Source organism: Antechinus flavipes, chromosome 2, assembly GCF_016432865.1.
Source record: "Antechinus flavipes isolate AdamAnt ecotype Samford, QLD, Australia chromosome 2, AdamAnt_v2, whole genome shotgun sequence".
Classification (NCBI taxonomy): domain Eukaryota; kingdom Metazoa; phylum Chordata; class Mammalia; order Dasyuromorphia; family Dasyuridae; genus Antechinus; species Antechinus flavipes.
This window is the reverse complement of record NC_067399.1, coordinates 268,159,196-268,178,581: the sequence shown is the minus strand read 5'-3', so window position 1 is coordinate 268,178,581 and position 19,386 is coordinate 268,159,196. Positions and strand designations below refer to the sequence as shown.

At 33.4% G+C, this 19,386-nt stretch overlaps 1 protein-coding gene across 1 annotated transcript in view; it reads right to left on the bottom strand.

Moving 5' to 3' along the window:
- The window catches only part of CDIN1 (CDAN1 interacting nuclease 1), a 264,630-nt gene that overhangs the window by 119,508 nt on the left and 125,736 nt on the right, over nt 1–19,386 (bottom strand). The window contains exons 6-8 of the mRNA XM_051977033.1: nt 11,387–11,466; nt 10,905–10,954; nt 5,718–5,785 (exon numbers count right to left, since the gene is read on the bottom strand). Of these exons, the coding sequence (XP_051832993.1) occupies nt 5,718–5,785; nt 10,905–10,954; nt 11,387–11,466 (198 nt within the window). The remainder of the gene's footprint in view (nt 1–5,717; nt 5,786–10,904; nt 10,955–11,386; nt 11,467–19,386) is intronic.

Sequence of the window (19,386 nt, the reverse complement as noted above, 5' to 3'; positions counted from 1 at the left end):
GAAACAGTCTCATTATTCATTTAGTATATAAATTATTATAATTTCCATTGGGAGAACAAAACATATTTTCCACATCTACAGGCTGGAAGTGGTATGGATTATTGCTGTGTTTAACTATTTCATATGGGTCCTATGAGGAGGACCACAATACCTAATGGTCAATGGAAAAGTATGTGAAGAATCTTATTTGCCTCAGAGCAAAGATGTTATATAAATTCAGTGGTAGACTCAAGATTCTTCACATTACTGGCAAAATGAACTCTGGATAACTGGCAGGCAAGCACATCTAGATTAATCATCCCCTGACATTATACCTGGTCAGTTTGTAACTAGTTAGCTCAGATTGTTAGAATATAATTAGAATGAGACCATCTTGAAAACCCATGTCATTTGGTCACAAAGGAGGGGAACTTGGTGAGAAAATCTAACTGGGTTAACACAATTCTATCAACACTCCTAGAAAAATCATACTGTATGACTCACAGATATTAATTCAAGTGTGAAGGGGAATTGTTGACTGTTAACATTTGACCTAATTGCTTGGATATAATGGTTTGCTTAAAAATAGGTGCATAATAACTGTCACAGATTTATAGATTTCCTTTCCTCCAAGGAGCTCAAAGAACTTTTCTTTTAAACTCATTTACTTTCACAAATAACTAAAGTCTTTTAGTTCCCATGGGATTTTAAATGTGCTAGAATACCAGATTCCATTTTAAAAGGTAAAATTCAAATCAGCTATGTTGCTAAGAAAGACAAGCAGAAAAGTTACCAATATTTATTAACCCATTCAATTAAACTATGATTTTCCCCCCTTGAAAATGTGATGTCCTTTCTTGAACAATGGTAAAAATCGTTGGCAAAATAATTATTTATTGAAATTTAGCCAAAATTAGGTCAGAAAATACTGTCCTTCTAAAAATGGGAGAAAGCAGATTTTAAAAAAAATTTGATGACAAAAAAGAAAAAAAATGAATATTACATCGGAAAGGTCAGTGATAAGATAGACTGTATTGATAGTTAAGGAAAGGACTAAAACCGTATGGGAAAAGTGATGATTCTTACTATGTGAAAGGCTAGTGCATAAACCATAACTAATAAATGGATGGGATCTTCATCACTGGAAATCACTTGGGATTAAAAACTTCAAGTGAGGCTTTTTATGTCTGATCACAAAAAAATCTGAAGGAAAACAAACATGTTTGGGTGCAGCTTTATTATAGGATTCAGAGTGTACATGTGTAAATAAGAAAGATCAGACTCAAGTGTCTACTTATTTATCAGTATTTTACCATTTGATTTTAAATGATGTACTATCTAAATTTGCCTGGCATAGTACTTTAGGCTCAATTAATCATTGTGAAGGGGCATTTGTAAGCTGAAAGGATGACTACACCATAACAATATTTCATACTAGGCACTGCATTTTCATGTTTTAATCTTAAGTAAACACGTGTTAATTCAGTACTATAGTAAAATATTTAAAATGCATAGAATAAATTAACCACCTTCTTTACATACTGATGAGGTACCTAGCTTTACTATTACTAAATATAGGAACAAAAGGGCACAGTCAAACTTCTTATAGTTAATTGATTTTTAAGGTTAAGTAAAGGTTATCATCTTTAGGCATGATTCAATAAAATAATTAAGTCTAGTTTCCATATTACAGATTGTTGAATGAGTACTAAAAAAAATAAAAATGAAAAAGAATTATACTTTAAATTAGCTAATCCTGAATCAACATGACTCATTCTATCTCCTCTTCTCCCAGTTTTCTGTATCGTCCTATCCTCACAATAACTAGATGTCCTATGGTTGGTTCCCAAAGGTGTGCATAAAGTATGGACCAATCTACTTCTATACACATCTAGAGCTGGCTTTGAATACCCTCCTAGAAACAGATTTTGTTAATTTACTTCGGAAAATTTTTCATTATATTCTTATAAAAGGAAAAAACTCAAAAAAGTGTTTTTCTCTAGAAGCAGGGAAATATTCATACTATTTGTATGTATTCTTTGTCTATTTATCTGTGTATCTATCTCTGTGGTCTCTTTACCATCTCACTCTCTAGAATGAATATATTTGTATTTTAAAAACTTATTATAGGTGCTAGACATCACCTAAAATATATTATAATCTCTTTTAGGAAAGCAAGATTACTACCACATTAATAACAAAATCTAACAATAATAATAATATTTGATTGCTGTCACATCAAAAATAGATTTGAACTTAAGCACTTGCAATAATAATAATAATAATAACAATAATATATAACTTATGGCCACATAGCTTCAAAGGGATAAAGGTAGAACCTGAACCCAGATCCTCCTGTGGTAAAACTAGTACTTAAGCAATACAGAATCCTTTAAATTCAGTCAAGTTATTATTTCTAAAATTTTCCCAGGTTCAAATGCTAGGCATTTACCTTATTCTGTCTTGGACAATGGCATTAGAGGTAAAAGAATGGAGGCTTTTTTGTTTTTACTTTTTGGGGGTTATTTTTGTTAAGAGCTAATGGTTTAAAAGTACATTAAATGAATCCAGAAGAACAAATGGGGAGGGATAAAACACTGACTCTCAATTGTCCACTTCTCATTCTGTTTCCCTGCAATACCCTTTTACCTCAAATCCTGTTAAATCTTTATTAGCACTTCAGTTTTTTTATTTTCTACCATGCTGTTTTAGCTTGATCCCCATATATATCTTTTATTGAGTGTGCTCTGTAAAGCATCATTCCTACTCTGGAGTAGATATACGTACAACCTATATTAACCAAACATTTGGAATCACAATTTTTTTTTTCATTTTCCCTTCTGCTAGAAAAAGAGGACAAGGAACATGGATAAAAGTGAGGGAACATTGATGGAAGGGTTTAATGACTTACTGAAAAAATGCACAGCAAATATACATGAGAATTTATGAAGTCTCACCTCTAAGTAAAGCAATTTATAGATAAGCTGGAACATCAATAACATAAAGACCCAACATGTATGTTTTTCTCAAAGATCATTATTATGCTTTGGAAATCTCAGCTTTTTTTTTTATTCCTGGCCCACTATCTTGATGAAGATCAAAGAGATCTTTTCAGGGCCCCTAGAAATATTCATGTCAGTGAGCTACAGGTGGAATTTCAGATGCTTTGACTGTTCTCAAAGTTGGTTTTAAATCTCCAGGATGGCTCCTTTACAGCCTTATTTATAGCACTCGGTAGTCCATAAATAGAACACTCTCTATTCAAGAGATACAAATGAGTTCTGGAGCAAGGTTAGAACTAGAACTATTTTCCTTGTATACCTACCTGATGAGAGCTCCTAGTTCTATGTTGGTGACTATGGAAAGAAATTAGTACACAGCCTAGGAGACAGGCTCTGGAGCTGAGGCATTAGACCCATTTCATTTCTCTAGAGCAACTAAGTGATATAATGGATAGAGTGTTAGATTTGAAGTCAAAAGGACTAGAATTCAAATGCTGCTCTAGTCACTTAGCTGCCCTCATCATTATTAAGTGATCCTTTAGATTAGTCATATAATATCTCTTAGTCTACTTCTCCATTTGTAAAATGGAGATAGTAATAGCACCTATTACTTGGGGTTATGAGAAGCAAATGAGAAGATGTATTTAGAGTCCTTTGAAAAATTTCTATGTAAAAGTGCTATCTTTTATTTTAAGAGATGATAGAGTGATAGGATGACTATAACAAAAGTGCTAGGGCCAAAAAATTAGGGATGTGTAGGTGTTTGGGGGTGATGTAATAATACCCAACATTTATAAGAGTGCCTTAAAGTTTTCAAAGTCCTTTGTTATAGCTATGTTGTGTTATTTGAATATCACAGCAACTGAGTGAGGTAGATTATATTACTATAAACTTCATTTTGCAGATGAACAAACTAAGGCTAAGAGAGGTTAAATGACTTTTGGCCCAATATCCTGCAGCTTCTTAAGGGTTTGAGGCAAAATTAGAACTCAGGTCTTCCTGATTCCAAGTCTATCATTAATTATTAATGACTGCCTGATAGTGACTATATCCTTGTCACTTCTCTTTCTAACTGTAATTCAATCCATTTTCTAATTTCAATATTCCATTTCCTACCTGATCCTCATCTGAAAAAGCCATAGAGCAGGAACTTTTAGCAATATCTCATTTTATTTATGGCTCACTAAGTATTGTTTAACTTAGGATACTTTCTGAGATAATTCCTGAAACTCCAGGAATGCAAGAGCTTTGAACTGATTTATTCTGATGAACATAACCCAAAATACAATTCCCAAGTAGTAGATGTCCATTTTATCTACCGATCTCTATTTTATATATGGAGAAGTAGACTGAGAGATATTAAATTACTAACCTAAGGGATCACATAATAAGTGATGAGAGCAGCTAAAGTGACTAGGGCAGGATTTGAATTCTAATCTTTTTGACTTCAAATCCAGCAGTCTATCCATTATGTCATTTAGTTGCTCTGGAGAAATGAGTTGGGTCTAATGCCTCAGATCCATAGACTCTGCCAGTCTATAAATTGCTTTTATGTATTGAAATTTATTGCAATGACTTGAGACTATTTCTCTAATTTATCAACATCACAGTATATTTTAATCCCAGTCAAACTATTATGTCTAAAATGCCTTCCAGCTTCAAATCATCTGTAATCTGATAACATTCTTAACTCCTTTATCCAACTCATTAATAAAAATATTGAGAATTGAATCCAAAAAGGCCCCCTGCAGGACCTTTTCTCAACTTGGCATTGGACCATTAATAATTGTTCTATATTTGATTTTTCTTCACCAATTCTTTGTCTACTTGATACAAAGCCAATATAATCCAAAGTACTTTGATTTCCTCTTAAGGCTATAATATCTAACATCTAAATGAAATAGATAGAAATAATTATGTAATATTGTGTTTAGGATTTAAACAGAGACTCTCTCTTTCCCTTGACACCTGATATCAAGAGTGGTCATTTACCATTTTCCTTTAAGAAATTCAAATTGTTCTTAATTAGTTGATATTTTTTCCAGTTCTCTATATAAAAGCTATCACATAACTTTTATTTAAATGGGAGTTAGCTTCTGAAACTGTACAAATATCCAAAGGAAAAATATTTGGCAAATGTTTCTAAATACACAAACACCCATCATTTATTCTATTCCATTTGAATCTGAAATAAGAATAATATTTTTTAAAAATCAATACAAAACAGCTTAATGCTTCTTTTACTTTCAAACAAAAAAAAAATCCTAAAATATTCTAGATGATAATTAAAAATCTGAAAAAATATATCTTAATGTGAATTTTTCTAGCCAATTATTTTTAATATATAAAACATTTTATGGATACTATTTCTTCAATTCCCTTCTAACTCTCATAAGGCCTAGATTATAGTTATATCTCATGACACCAAAAGTAATACTGCAACAGATATTAAAGCATTTTTTCAGATACTTATTCTATAAAATATTAATTGCAAGCCTCTGCATGTGCTGTATATATAGAGAGAGGATTAGGTAACTGAGTTCCTGCTCAGTTCTAAATCAATAAAAGATAACATGCACACCATCAATCATTCTTTACTCTTCCTTTAGTACATAATATAGTGTAATTTGAGACATGTGTGTATGTGTGTATGTGTGTGTGTGTGTGTGTGTGTTTTTTAAAGATTCACTAAGATATGTGAAGCTAAAGAAGGTATGTTTGGTTATTAGTACTTACCTAGGAAGGACAAGTTTCTCTCTAGAAGCAAATCTCTTAGCAGGACTTCATGTTCATGCCCAATGGCACTAGATAGCTTTAGTTAAAGTGGGTAACAAGGTTAAAATAAAATGGTACCAACACAAATACCAGCACCATCCAACAGAGTGAAATAGTGTTTTCCCCTATTCACCCACTATAGTTTAGGAATAAAATTGTCCAAGAAACTGAAGTTCATACATTCAAATGAACTTAGGGTAGTTCTTTCTGGCTCTAATTCCAGTTTTTCCATTCACAATGTTATGCTACCTTTCTTTAAGAATAAATAACTTTAAAACCATATGTACACATATTACATATAATTTAAAATGATATAAAGATAACCTTTTTTCTTGGTGATTCAGGGTCATCACTATAACATCCATCTTTGCAATGAAATGCAGAGAGCAGTTCTTTATCTCTTTTTGAATTTTTCTGTCTCCTCCCTTGCTATCAGGTACAGTCATAGTAAAAGCAACAACAATCACAGCACCTGTTGACTAAAATCATCTTCCACCCTACTTTTAGAGTACCATTTTTAGTCAACTTTTAAGAAGTAAAATGACTAAGCTTATTAAAAATTATATTTAAATAATAATATAAATAATAAACATTATAATAAACAATGGTCAATAAAAATCTGAGTGAGAAGCTAATGGATTAGATTTAACACAGCAATTCTAGAAGAGCTATTTCAGGTTCTCTGTGATCTTTTCTGCTTCCAGATTTTTAGTTATGTTGGCTGAAGTTGCCTTAGAAACCCAACCTCTGTATAAAGGGGCTATTATTATATAAATTCAGACATATAAGGAGAGAAAAACAAAAGAGCTTACATTTATATAGAACTTTAAAATTTAGACAAGGTTTTATTCTCAACAACCCTATGGGATAGGTTGGTAGAAGCATTAATATTTCCATTCCACTGGAGAAGATTTAGGTTTAAAGACAGTAAGGTCATTTTCTCAGTGCCAGGAAACTAGAAATTGTCAAAGCTGGAAATTAAATCCAAGTTCCATGTTACTAGGTTGAGGGACTCTTTCAGCTATGTTGCATTACACTTCCTCTTCCCTAATTTCTTAGCTAGTTCAATTAAAATCATAGTATTATCAATTTTCCAGATAATTTCTTAAATTCCTCATTTCACATCGATAGTGTTGGACTGCCCTGCATCATAATTTACTCTATGGTTTACTATGATTCTTTGAGCCTGGTTATATACCTTTAAAGACTTCAATTTTGATTAAAAAAAACAACAAAAAAACCCCAACATGGAGGTTATTTGTGAATAGTAAATACAGGATTCTTTGTTCTTCATTAACAAGTATAAATCAGAGCCCTGAACTTGGAGTCCAAAGTCTGGATAAGTTGTAGTCTCTATTGGCTCCCTCTTTAACCTTCACATAATAGGCAAGTCATATAACTTCTCTGATCTTAGGATTTACAAAATTTGGGGGGTGCACGATAACCTCAGAGGATTATACTGAGGAAAAGACTTTGTAAAGTGTGAAACATTAAATTTTTATCATTTTAAAATATATATAGGATATTGACACTTATGCTACTTCTCCGAGAAAGTTGTAAAATATTATAGAGATTATTACCTCCTTTGATGTTTTCGTTTCTTTCTTTGAGTTCCCTGACATGTATAGTCTCTCACCTTTAATTTCTACTAGAAATATCTTCCCCAAGACTTCCTTTAAAAAAAAATTATAAAATTGTCATGTTTTTATAGAATTCATTGAAATAATTTGATTAATACCACTCAAGAATATCTGATTACTAGGGGCATCCCATATTTGAGACCTAAATTATTTACTTCTATCCCATATAAAATATGCTCTCACTTTTATGGCTGTAAATTATTTACATCCAAAATGTTGAATCATGAAACTGAGGTTACTGATGGTACAGAAATGAAACCCACAGCATTTTAAGCTTCCGGCATTATTATCTTTCCCCTCACACTGCATCTAGAAGTTACTTTGGAAAGCTGAAGTACTGAGTTTCCTTTTCACTCTACATCTGCAGAAAGTGGAATAAAAAGAAGACAAGATAAAGGGTGGGAAGAGGGGGAAATAGAAGAAAGTGTAATAACAATTGATACTTCCTTTTTGTTCTCATTTTCCTCTTAGCAAATAATCAATTTATCCTTTTATTCTATATAGAAAATTATGGCTGTAACATTTTTGTAATGGAATAAAAAGGCTTTATACCTTTCACGTTGAATAAATGTGTGCTTTTCCATCTTGTGAACTGTTGTAGTTTGCTGAACATGAGCGATGTAAATATCACAGAACTAAGAGAATGGCATATGAATTACATGTTTACTGTCATGAGAAAATAGTTATTTTAGTCAGAGTAAAATAAACTATTTAATGAAAATCTCATATTCTGTGTTTGCCGTTGATCAATCAGGGTCACTGATGCAAGATTATTGAGTAATATAGCTGGAAAAGATCTTAGATGCCACCTAATCTACTTATTATTTTTCTTCTTTCCCTCGCCAGTTTCCATTTTATAGATAAGAAAACTGAGGTTTAGTAAGACCAAGTGACTTACCCATATCAGAAGTGAAAGTTGTATTTGTTTTAGGGGAGGAGGTGCGCAATTATGTCTGTGTAGAGTGTTCTGGCATGGAAACTCCTTCTATCCACAAGATTGTCAAGCCATCTCTAATTTATACCATGTAAGTGTTGCCGCGGGCATCAAATACACTGTTCAGTGATTTGCCTATGATCACATAGCAAGGATAATTCAGAGTCTAAACTTGAATCCCAATCTTCTTAATTCTTGAGTATATGGAGGTCAGTCCTCTATGCATTATTCCATGCTGCCTCAAGAATAGAAAACTACCCCCCCACACCAAATCTACAATGTCTTCATGCAAAAAGAAAATTCTAGAGTGTAATATCCATTCTATCATATTTAGAATGCTAAAAAATAATGGCTAATTTAAACTTTGGAGAAAAGTCTATTCTTTTATGATGTTTTACTCACAATAAATTTACATAAAGTGCAAGAACTGGAAAATAAAGCTTATAAAAACCAGTAATTTTGCTAGCAACAGTCATCATAGAACTACAAAAAACATAATCTAGTGAAATCCATTTACATAGATCTATCATTGTCTTTATCAATTGAAATCATGTCCTACATTAAACTCTGATGGCAATAACAGAGCCAAAAAGGGAAATTGAATGATAGCAAAAATGTAAGGAAAATACTGCAAACAGAATTTATAATGCACCATAAGCAGAAACACTTAGACTTAGTCTATAATAATACCTATTATTGATGTATGGCAGTGACCATGGGGCAAAACTTGTAAATAACCTCACAAGCCATTTTCTACTCCAGCAGTACAGCAATCTAGTTTCCCGTAAGCATCTGAACTATTACTGAAAAATAGCCTCCTGGCATTTACAAAGAGGTTGACTTCATACTTTAGTCCATGCATTTATAATTAGAGAGTTATATTTAAAATCAATATGCAATCCTTCAGAAGACATTATGCTTTTAAAACCTTAACTTTAAATTGATTTTTAACTATTTTATGTGCTTTAAAATTAACATCTAATTCAGCACCAGATACTCTGAGACAACATTAGTTGTAATACAAATGTGCTGAACATGAGGTTGGCAAACTTGTAAGATTTCCAGCACTCTCATTAATTTGATGATAGGGATAAAGATGTCATCTCTCTTTGGTTTAATGGAAAGATGTGTTGAGGCTAGTTCTGTGTTTTTATTAATTCTCAAAAGATTTGGAAGAACAGACTTTGGTTACATGTAATTACACAACTCAACATAACAAGCATTGAATATCTTAGAGCACTCCATTAAAGAAAAAAAAATCAAAACTGAGTTTACATTTGATAGAGAAAAAGAATGAATTCTTTCAAGCAGAAGTATCTACAGAATAATAAATATTTATTATGAAATTACACATCTAAACACTGTTGTAGTTTCCTAAGGGTGCAGGGTGGGGAGAAGGAAGAGGCTGCTTTGCGTTGATGAGACTGATGAAAGGCTTCTAACGGAATGTCTCCTAACAAACTATTAATGACACTCTGGTTTTTGGTCATGTGACTTATTTTTAGTCTCATCTATAATGATCAAAAACATGTAGAGGGGAAATATAAGCATCTGGAAATTAAAGTAAACACAAAAGTTTAGGCTAATGACTTCAATATCTGTTAGGCTTTAATATTTTTTAAAAAGGCATTATTACCTCATGTACCATGGAATCAGAAAGACCTGAACTCAAGTTCTCTTTCTGACACATATTAGCTGTGTAATGATGGGCAAGTCACTTCAACTACTTTAGTGGCAACTCTAAGACTATGTTGTATCTGCAATGTTGAGTTTTAGATCACCCTTTTTCTTAACCTTTCCCCTATTCTATTCCTAGAAAGAAGCCTGAAAATGAAAATGTTTTCAAAATAATTACTGGAGTTTATCATCTGTCATAATAATATTTAATAAAGTTTAAATGCATTTTTATTCAATAAAATTAACTTTTTAAATCATTTTATCATCTTTGACTCATAATTAGTGATTCTTTTCTATAACAATATATAGGAATTATCTCATTGATTAAAATTCTTTTCAGGGTGGGAAAGGAGAAGGAAAATGAAAATTTGAAGAACTCTAAATGTTATTTCCAGATTTTAATCAGCCATTTAACCAATAAGACTCATCTTTGCTTTAAAAGGTGGTAGTCCCTGATATCTTAATTGAATCCATCACCTTTAACCTTAGGCTAGAAAGTTATTTCAATGAATCTGATCCTATTTCAACCATTTTAAATGGAACTTTATTACATTAAAAAAAAAATTCCTTGGAAACAGTCAAATACAATTCAGGACAGTAGGTTACCTACCTAATGGTTCTGTACCTTTTATCTCATCAGAAGCCAAACAGTTTCAAATAAGTGTGTGAATGTCTAACTGCTGGACTGACACCTCCCACTGGCCTCTTGGGTTTTTCTTAAGCAGAAGGAGAGAGAAAGAGAGGTCCGCTGTGACCCTCCCCTTGATTGAATGTACAACAGAAGAGGAGGAAATGTGTTTTGTGAAGCAGAACTTTATGTCAGGTTAAAGCGAGACATCTCCTCTGTGGAGCCTGAGCTTGCCGATTGTGCACCTAACAGTTTATGGGAAAGGATACTGTTTGATGCAGCCTACCAGTGGTCCATAACAGCAGTCATTCACGATACACTGCCAATAAATAAGAAAAGAGGAATGATGTTGGACAATAGTACATACTATTACAGGCAAACAGTGGCTCAAAAACAGTAGTTTTCTTTAAAAAGAGTAAGAGAGAAAGAGGGAGAGAGAGAGAGAGAGAGAGAGAGAGGGAGGAAGAAGAAGAAGAAAAAGAAAGAAGAAGGAAGAAGTAACACTATCAAGGAGCTGTTTTTTTTCCTGATTTAATCACAGAAAACAAAAATTGCATGCTTTTTATTCACTATAAAAGCAAAGCTATTAAAAACTGAAATGCTCTTCTCGCAAATATTGCCTTGCCATTTATGGTGCACCCTGACCTCAGTGATAGTTTATGATGACAGTAATTAAATGAGGTTTAAAATCCTTTACTCTGCTAGGCAGATAACAGCATCGCCACTGAGAATAGACAGCTGTGATTAATACCTGATAGACCTGATTTGCTAGAACTCCATCTGGAATCTGAGAAGGGTCCCGCAGCATACTATTTATAATGGACTTGGAGGCTGTAGAAGAAAAGGAAGAATGTTTAGCAGACAGTCAACATAATTCTAAATGCAGTGCAAGATATGATGCATATGTGGAAAAAGAAAACACTACCAGTACTAATCATGGATCCTTTTTTGGGGGAAAATATTATTACTGGCTAGGAAAGCCTATAATGAGATTATTTTGCCAAGTTTACAAGCCACATTGCCAGATTTTGATGATGACCCACTTCTTCTGATTGCCTGCGTAACAAAGGTAAAGTACAGATCCTATGCATACACATATGCCTCCTTCCAGACAAATTAAGATATAAAAATCTCCACTTAAAAGAAAATATTTAACTTTTTATTACAGGTGGGCAATATGTGAAGCATATGGATGTGGGCAGTTTTCTAAAGAAAGGTTAGATTTAAAGAAAGTTTTTTGTCAATAAAAAGCACCCTTGTGGAATAGTATATCAGATAGGGTGTAGGATTTGGAGAAAAGAAGACGGGTTTAATTCCCATCTCAAATACTCATTAGCTCTGTCCTTCTGAACATGTCACTTCACTGCTCTGGGGCTTGATTTGTTCATTTATAAAGTGGATATAATAATAGTGTCAATCTCAGGAAATTACTGTGAAGCTCAAGTGTAAAACACTTTATAAATGTCTCCTATTTTTCTTCTCATTGAAACTTCTTAAAACAAACTACCTCTGATAACCATATTTCACAAGTGGGAAAAGTAGGAGAAAAAGAAACTGAATGACAACAAAACTTCAAATTAAAAAATAATGCTCAAAACTGTTCCTTCAAGCGCCAAAAATTAATGAATAGATCTCAATGTATTTGCAAATGAGCCTGAAGTATTGCAATATCTATAGCTGACCAAATAAAGCTATGTACTTAGATGATGTATTTGGAAATTGTTACAGTCAGTATTGACAATGATTCTATAGAAATACTAACTTTACCCAGATAAGAAAGAAACAACTAGTCCTGCATCAAGATTGAGGAATAGCATTCAGTAGGAGACTTTGTTGAAAAATGAATTTGGGGTTACAAACCCAATAAAAAAGCTAAGTCCATAGCACTTGGCTAATCAAATTACAATTCTAAAACAAAAATTTACGTGCATCATTTCAAGAATATTTTCTAACCTTGGACAGCAAGCTCTGAAATACAAAATTATCTACTATTGCTAGAGAAAATCCTTTTAAGAGCATTATAGGAAAGTGAAAAGGGCACTGGACTTGGTAATAGGAGATCTGATTGTAAATTTAAGCTCTAAAATCTAGGAATTATGTGACCACTTTTTTCCTTATTTTCTCTTTCTGCAATTTGTATAGATTGCAAAAAGGTCAAATTTAGACTTGGTATAAGGATAAAGTTCCTAAAGATTAGTACTATCTCTAAGAGGGATGGACTGTTTCAGATAGGGAATTCTTCCTTATTGAAGTGTTCCAAAGAAACCTCTGTTCTTGGACAGTTTTTAGAGAGAAGTCTTTTTCTATGGTCTAGACAAATTGCCCATTTGCCATTCCTTATATACTACATCCACACCCTGCCTATGTACTGGCTGTTCCCCATCCTCAGAATGCATTCGCTCCTTCATCATTAACTGTTAAATTACTTGAATTCCATTAAAACACAGAACAAATATCATTTCCTCCAGGAGGCCTTTCCTGATTCTCCCCAATTCCCTAGTTGTCCATAACTTCTAAGATAACGTCCAATCTATTCAGTATTTTTCTTCAAAACCTCATTTTAAGTTTTCTTTTCTTTGCCATTTCATTCTTCAGCTCCTTTTACAGATGAGGAAACTGAGGAAAACAGTGTTTTTTATTTGCCCAGGTCATACAACTAGGAAGTGTCTGGGCCAAATTTAAAGTCAAATCTTCCTGATACCAAACACAGTACTCTAATCACTGTGTCACCTGGCCTTTTATCTGCTCCTCTTAGCACGGTGACTGAACATAAATGCTTACTGGGAATGGATTTGTTTAGACGACTTTCAAAAGTCCCTTCCAAGTCTATAATTCTATGATTCTGAATATTATTAATGGACATGACCAGGTTGTGGGAAAAAACTCACTCCCAACCTTAAAAATGTGAGACTTCAAAGCACTATGAACACACTAGACATTATGCTATGATTAAGACTACTGATTCAGAAAGTGATTTTCCTTTCTTTTTTAATACTATGGGGTCTTACTAGAAATGGTCCTATATGAGGATTAGTCAAAGTTATACTGATAATCAGTTCTCCAGTGGGATAAATATGCATGATATGCATGATTTAAGTTTCTATATTATTAATGTTTCTTCTAACATTCTTAAATCTAGAAAACAAAAAAATAATAAATCAAATCCTGATTTGTTTGCCAATTTCCCAAGTATGAACATGGATACTAAAAAGTTCAACCCAGCTCCTTCGCACCCTCTGGATAGCTAACTAGTATTTGGGAATATTGATTACATAATTTCATATATAAAATTAAACAACTCCATGGCCCTAGATGTCTTACATACAAAACAAGGTCTTAGGGAAGGAAAAGAAGTGGTAATAATTTAAATATTAAGGTACTATCTAAAGCTTTATCTTCTCTTAAGTCTTATTGCAATATCTCACTTGGGGGTAGGGGTGTTACTTTAGTATATAACATCTCCCCCGCTCCCTCTCCCTTTCTCTCTTCTTCCCCCCCTCCCCTAAGTAGTCAGGGTTTGGAGCTAAGTAGAAAACTACTGAAAAGAAGAGAAGGTTAATTACATTCTTTTATTCATATTATTTAATAATAGTTTACCTCACAAGATTTTAAAACAGATTAAATAAGAAGCACCCTGGAAACCTTAAAGCACTTTACAAATATTGGTATTTTCCCCTTCCTTGTCTCCTTTTCTTCCTTCTCTTCTTGATCTTATCTATTATTATAGAAATTTAATACACTTATTAACAATTGTTCTGTAAAAAATGATTTCATCTGATGATAATAACCAAGAGAACATTATACATAGCAACTGTGATAATCAACTCCGATGGACTTGGCTCTTTTCAACAATGTGGTAATTCAGACCAATTTTAACAGATTGTGATGGAGAGAGCCATCTATACCCAGGGAGAAGAGTATGGAGACTGAATGTGGATCACAACATTGCATTCATCTTTTTTGTTTTTTGCTTGCTTTTTTTTCTTTCTCATTTTTTTCTTTTTGATCTGATTTTTCTTTCTTTCTTTCTTTCTTTTTAAATAACTTTTTATTGACAGAACCCATGCCAGGGTAATTTTTTACAGCATTATCCCTTGCATTCACTTCTGTTCCGATTTTTCCCCTCCCTCCCTCCATCCCCTCCCCCAGATAGCAAGCAGTCCTATACATGTTAAATATGTCACATTATATCCTAGATACAATAGATGTGTGCAGAACCGAACAATTCTCTTGTTGCACAGGGAGAATTGGATTCAGAAGGTAGAAATAACCCAGGAAGAAAAACCAAAATGCAAACAGTTTTTATATTCATTTCCCAATGTTCTTTCTTTGGGTGTAGCTGCTTCTGTCCATCCTTGATCACTTGAAACTGAGTTAGATCTCTTTGTCAAAGAAATCTACTTCCATTAGAATACATCCTCATACAGTATCGTTGTTGAGGTATATAATGATCTCCTGATTCTGCTCATTTCACTTAGCATCACTTCATGTAAATCTCTCCAAGCCTCTCTGTATTCATCCTGCTGGTCATTTCTTACAGAACAATAATATTCCATAACATTCATATACCACAATTTACCCAACCATTCTTCAATTGATGGGCATCCATTCATTTTCCAGTTTCTGGCCACTACAAATAGGGCTGCCACAAACATTTTGGCACATACAGGTCCCTTTCCCTTCTTTAGCATCTTTTTGGGGTATAAGCCCAGTAGTAGGACTGCTGGATCAAAGGGTTTGCACAGTTTGATAACTTTTTGGGCATAATTCAAGATTGCTCTCCAGAATGGTTGGATTTGTTCACAATTCCACCAACAATGCATCAGTGTCCCAGTTTCCCCACATCCCCTCCAACATTCATCATTATTTTTTCCTGTCATCTTAGCCAATCTGACAGGTGTGTAGTGATATCTCAGAGCTATCTTAATTTTCATTTCTCTGATCAATAGCGATTTGGAACACTCTTTCATATGAGTGGTAATAGTTTCAATTTCATCCTCTGAAAATTGTCTGTTCATATCCTTTGACCATTTATCAACTGGAGAATGGCTTGATTTCTTATAAATGAGAATCAATTCTCTATATATTTTGGAAATGAGGCCTTTATCAGAACCTTTAACTGTGAAGATGTTTTCCCAGTTTGTTGCTTCCCTTCTAATCTTGTTTGCATTAGTTTTGTTTGTATAAAGGCTTTTAATTTGATGTAATCAAAAATTTCTATTTTGTGATCAATAATGTTGATCTGATGTTTCTTGTACAGCATGATAACTGTGGAAATATGTTTAGAAGAATTGTACATATTTAACTTATATTGGATTACTTGACATGTAGGGGAGAGGATGGGGGAAAGAGAGGGAGAAAAATTTGGAGCACAAGAAAACTATCTTTGCATGTATTTGGAAAATAAAAGGCTATTATTAAAAAAAAAAAAAGATTCATGATAAACCCAGATGAGAAGAAAGCCATATGTACAATAAAACTCACTAAAAATAGCTCAAAATCCCAGGAGTGTGTATGGGGGAAATGGGGTGGGGCAGTGTGTAAGGGGGTGGGGAGGTAATAGAGAGAGAGATGGAGAGAGATATGCTTGCTATCTCAGATGTCCATTAGTATTCTAGAATTCTAGGGTAGTAGTGATGTAGTAGTTGAATTGCATTGTTATTTTATTTTAGAATACAAGACATATATAAAAAGTAAGGGGCTAGGAAAAAAATTATTTCACTTGAGTAGATCATATTTTCCCACTAATTTAAGGATTTAATCTATCTGATTTAATAAGTAGAAAACAATTAAAGCATCCAAAGGAATTTTTTTTGTCTTCTCTAATTAGCTTGACAAAAACTAAGGGGAAGAGCTTTGAGGCTTGCTCCACAAGGGACAGAGTGCTTTTTGTAAAAGGACCTTTCCCTTTGAATTCTACATATGAATACTGATTGTCCATATGGATGTATGCAGAAATGGAGGCTGAGAGTTCTTAGGATATCTAACCCAAGTAAATCAATAACTACAACAAAAGAACCTAGAAATTGCTTCCCATAGAGAATACTTAATCTTTCTTCTTCCTAAGTGATGTGGGATCTAAGGTAAAAAATTTTTTTGGTAAAATACTATAAAGATAAAAGAGTATTAGAAGTTTCTCCTCATAAAAAGAAAAAAAAATGGAGGGAATTAATTTACAAAAATCTTGGCAAGACACTCAAATATACAAAAGATATCTTAAGGACATTTTAAGATGAAAAAAGAAAAAAAAAAGGTTTGTGAAGATTTTTACAACAAACTAATCCAATGTATTTTTTAAAGGAATTGATTTCTTCAGTGGAATTTTTTTTTCTTTTTTTGCATTTGGACATTGGATTTTTTAAGGAATTGTTTTCTCTTAATTTTTGTTCTTCCTTTTTTCCAAGCTGTTGACTCTCTATTGCATACTTCACATTTCTTTACTCAATTTTTCTTCTACCTCCTTGTTTGACTTTTAGAATTATTTATGAGCTCTTCCAAGAAGCCTCTTTAAACTTAAGCACAATTCATATCCCCCTTTGTAGTTTCATATTGGTATTTTGGTCTTCCCTGTCACCATAGTAGCTTTTTATGGCCAAGATTATATTTTATTTATTCCTCATTTTCTTCCTATCTCCCTATCTCCTTCTCTCCCTCCCTCCCTCCCTCCTTCTTTCCCTCTTTCCTTTTCCTCCTTCCTTCCTTCTTTCTCTCCCTCCTTCCCTGTCTACCTTCCCTCACTCTCTACTCCCCTCCCTCACTACCTTTTTCCTTCTTCCTTCCTTTCTTCCTCCCTTCCTCTTTCTTTTTTTTCCCTCTTTCCCTCCCTTTCTTTCTCTTTCTTATATTTGTTTATTCTTCTATTTTGTGATTTTTTAAATTACAAGATTTGCTCCTGCGGTACAAAGGACTCTGTCCCCTGCTTCTTTTGCAGCTTTGAACTTTGCCTTTGAGTACTGGGGACACTTGTGTTTGGTAACTTGCTCACACTGCTGAATGTAACTTGATCTATTGGTTGCTTCATTTCCCAGGCTGGCAATTTGCCTTCTACACTGGGACCAGAGGCTGCCCCACTGATCTGCTCGATTATTGTTCTAAGCCAGGAATCAAGGGTCTCAGTTACTGATCAACTGCTATTAAGACCCTCCCAGTGGCTTTCCCAGACAGCATCTGAGTTGGGCTGAGAACCCCTTTGATTCTAGTGAGACTGACCTTTTCTGAAGTTCTTCCAGCCTATTTTGAGCAGGAAAATTATTTCATTTCATCTCTTTATAAGCTCTCTTATTCTAGATTCTGTTCAAAGGCGTGGTTTCATGTTGTTTTTGAGGGAAACTGGGAGAGTTTAAGCAACTTCTTCATTTCATTCCACCATGTTGGTTTCACTCCTTCAACAAACTAAATAGAACTAGTATAACTACTCTAAAATCAATCTCCAAAACACTGCATGAAAAAATGAAGCCAGGATTAAAGAAAAAAGAAAAACACGAGCTAGATTAAACTAAATATATATAAAAGAGACCCAAGCTGCAGAAGGCAGAATTGTGACCAAATTAAAAACTAAATTAAAAATGGGATTACAGTAATGGTTTAGAAAAAATTTCAAATATAATCACCAAAAATGTCATGACCAAGAGAATACATTCCTATTTCTACAAGATTTGTATTAGATAATCAATACATACATCACAAAAATCTTGATGAAAGAATGAGAGGAGAAAGAAAGACTTTTGCAAATATCTTACAAAAGACATTATCTTCCTAATCATACAACTGCTTGAGAGATAGAGAGAGAATATAAATATTAATTGTACTTATTGCTGACAATAAAAAGTGCTTAATTTGGTGGAACAAAATTTTATCTAAAAATATCTCTTTTAGTAAGTTGTTTCCCTTGAATGTATTAGAATCATTGAAGAATCTTTGAAAGATATAAAAGAGATGGCTTTTTATTTTTATTGTGTGACCCTCCAAATATAAGCAAGAAAAGTATAAAATAGGGAGATATGAAATCACTAAGGTATTTTATCACCATGGAGTATATTCAGTAAAAAAAATCCATATGAATAAGAAACATGTTTCTTGGCAAAAGATGCTTGAGTGATCTGCTATTTTCTTCTTCTTTTTAATTCAGAAGAGGAAACTAAAGCAAATAGGATTAAGTGATTTGCCCAGGGTCACACAGCTATTAAGTGCCTAAAGTCAGATTAGTATTCCTGAAGATGAGTATTTTTGATTCCAAGCCCAATTGCCCAGTCTAGAAGCCCTTTAATCACTTTCAGACTAACACAATGGCCTTTTCATTGTTCTATCTGTCTGAAGAGTCTCTCTTTCCTAACCAATCCTTCACATATTTCCTAAAATGATTTTACTAAAGGGCAATTCTAAATATGATGCTAATTAGAGAATTCTTTCTCCTTTGTATATAATGTTTCAAAAATTTCTGGAAAAAATTAGGCAAGAGTTCATCTTTTTTATTCAGTTGTTTCACTTATGAATAACTCTCTGTTATTCCATTTGGGGTTTTCTTAGCAAAGATACACGAGTGGTTTGCCATTTCTTTCTCCAGTTCATATGAGGAAACTGAGACAAATATGGTTAAGTGACTTGTCCTGGTCACAAAGGTAGTAACTGTCTCAGGCTAGATTTGAACTCATTAAGATGAATCTTCATGACTGTAGGCCCAGCATTCTATTCACCGCACTACCTAGCTGGCCAAAAAACATGTAACAAATGCTTGATGGTAATAATCACTCC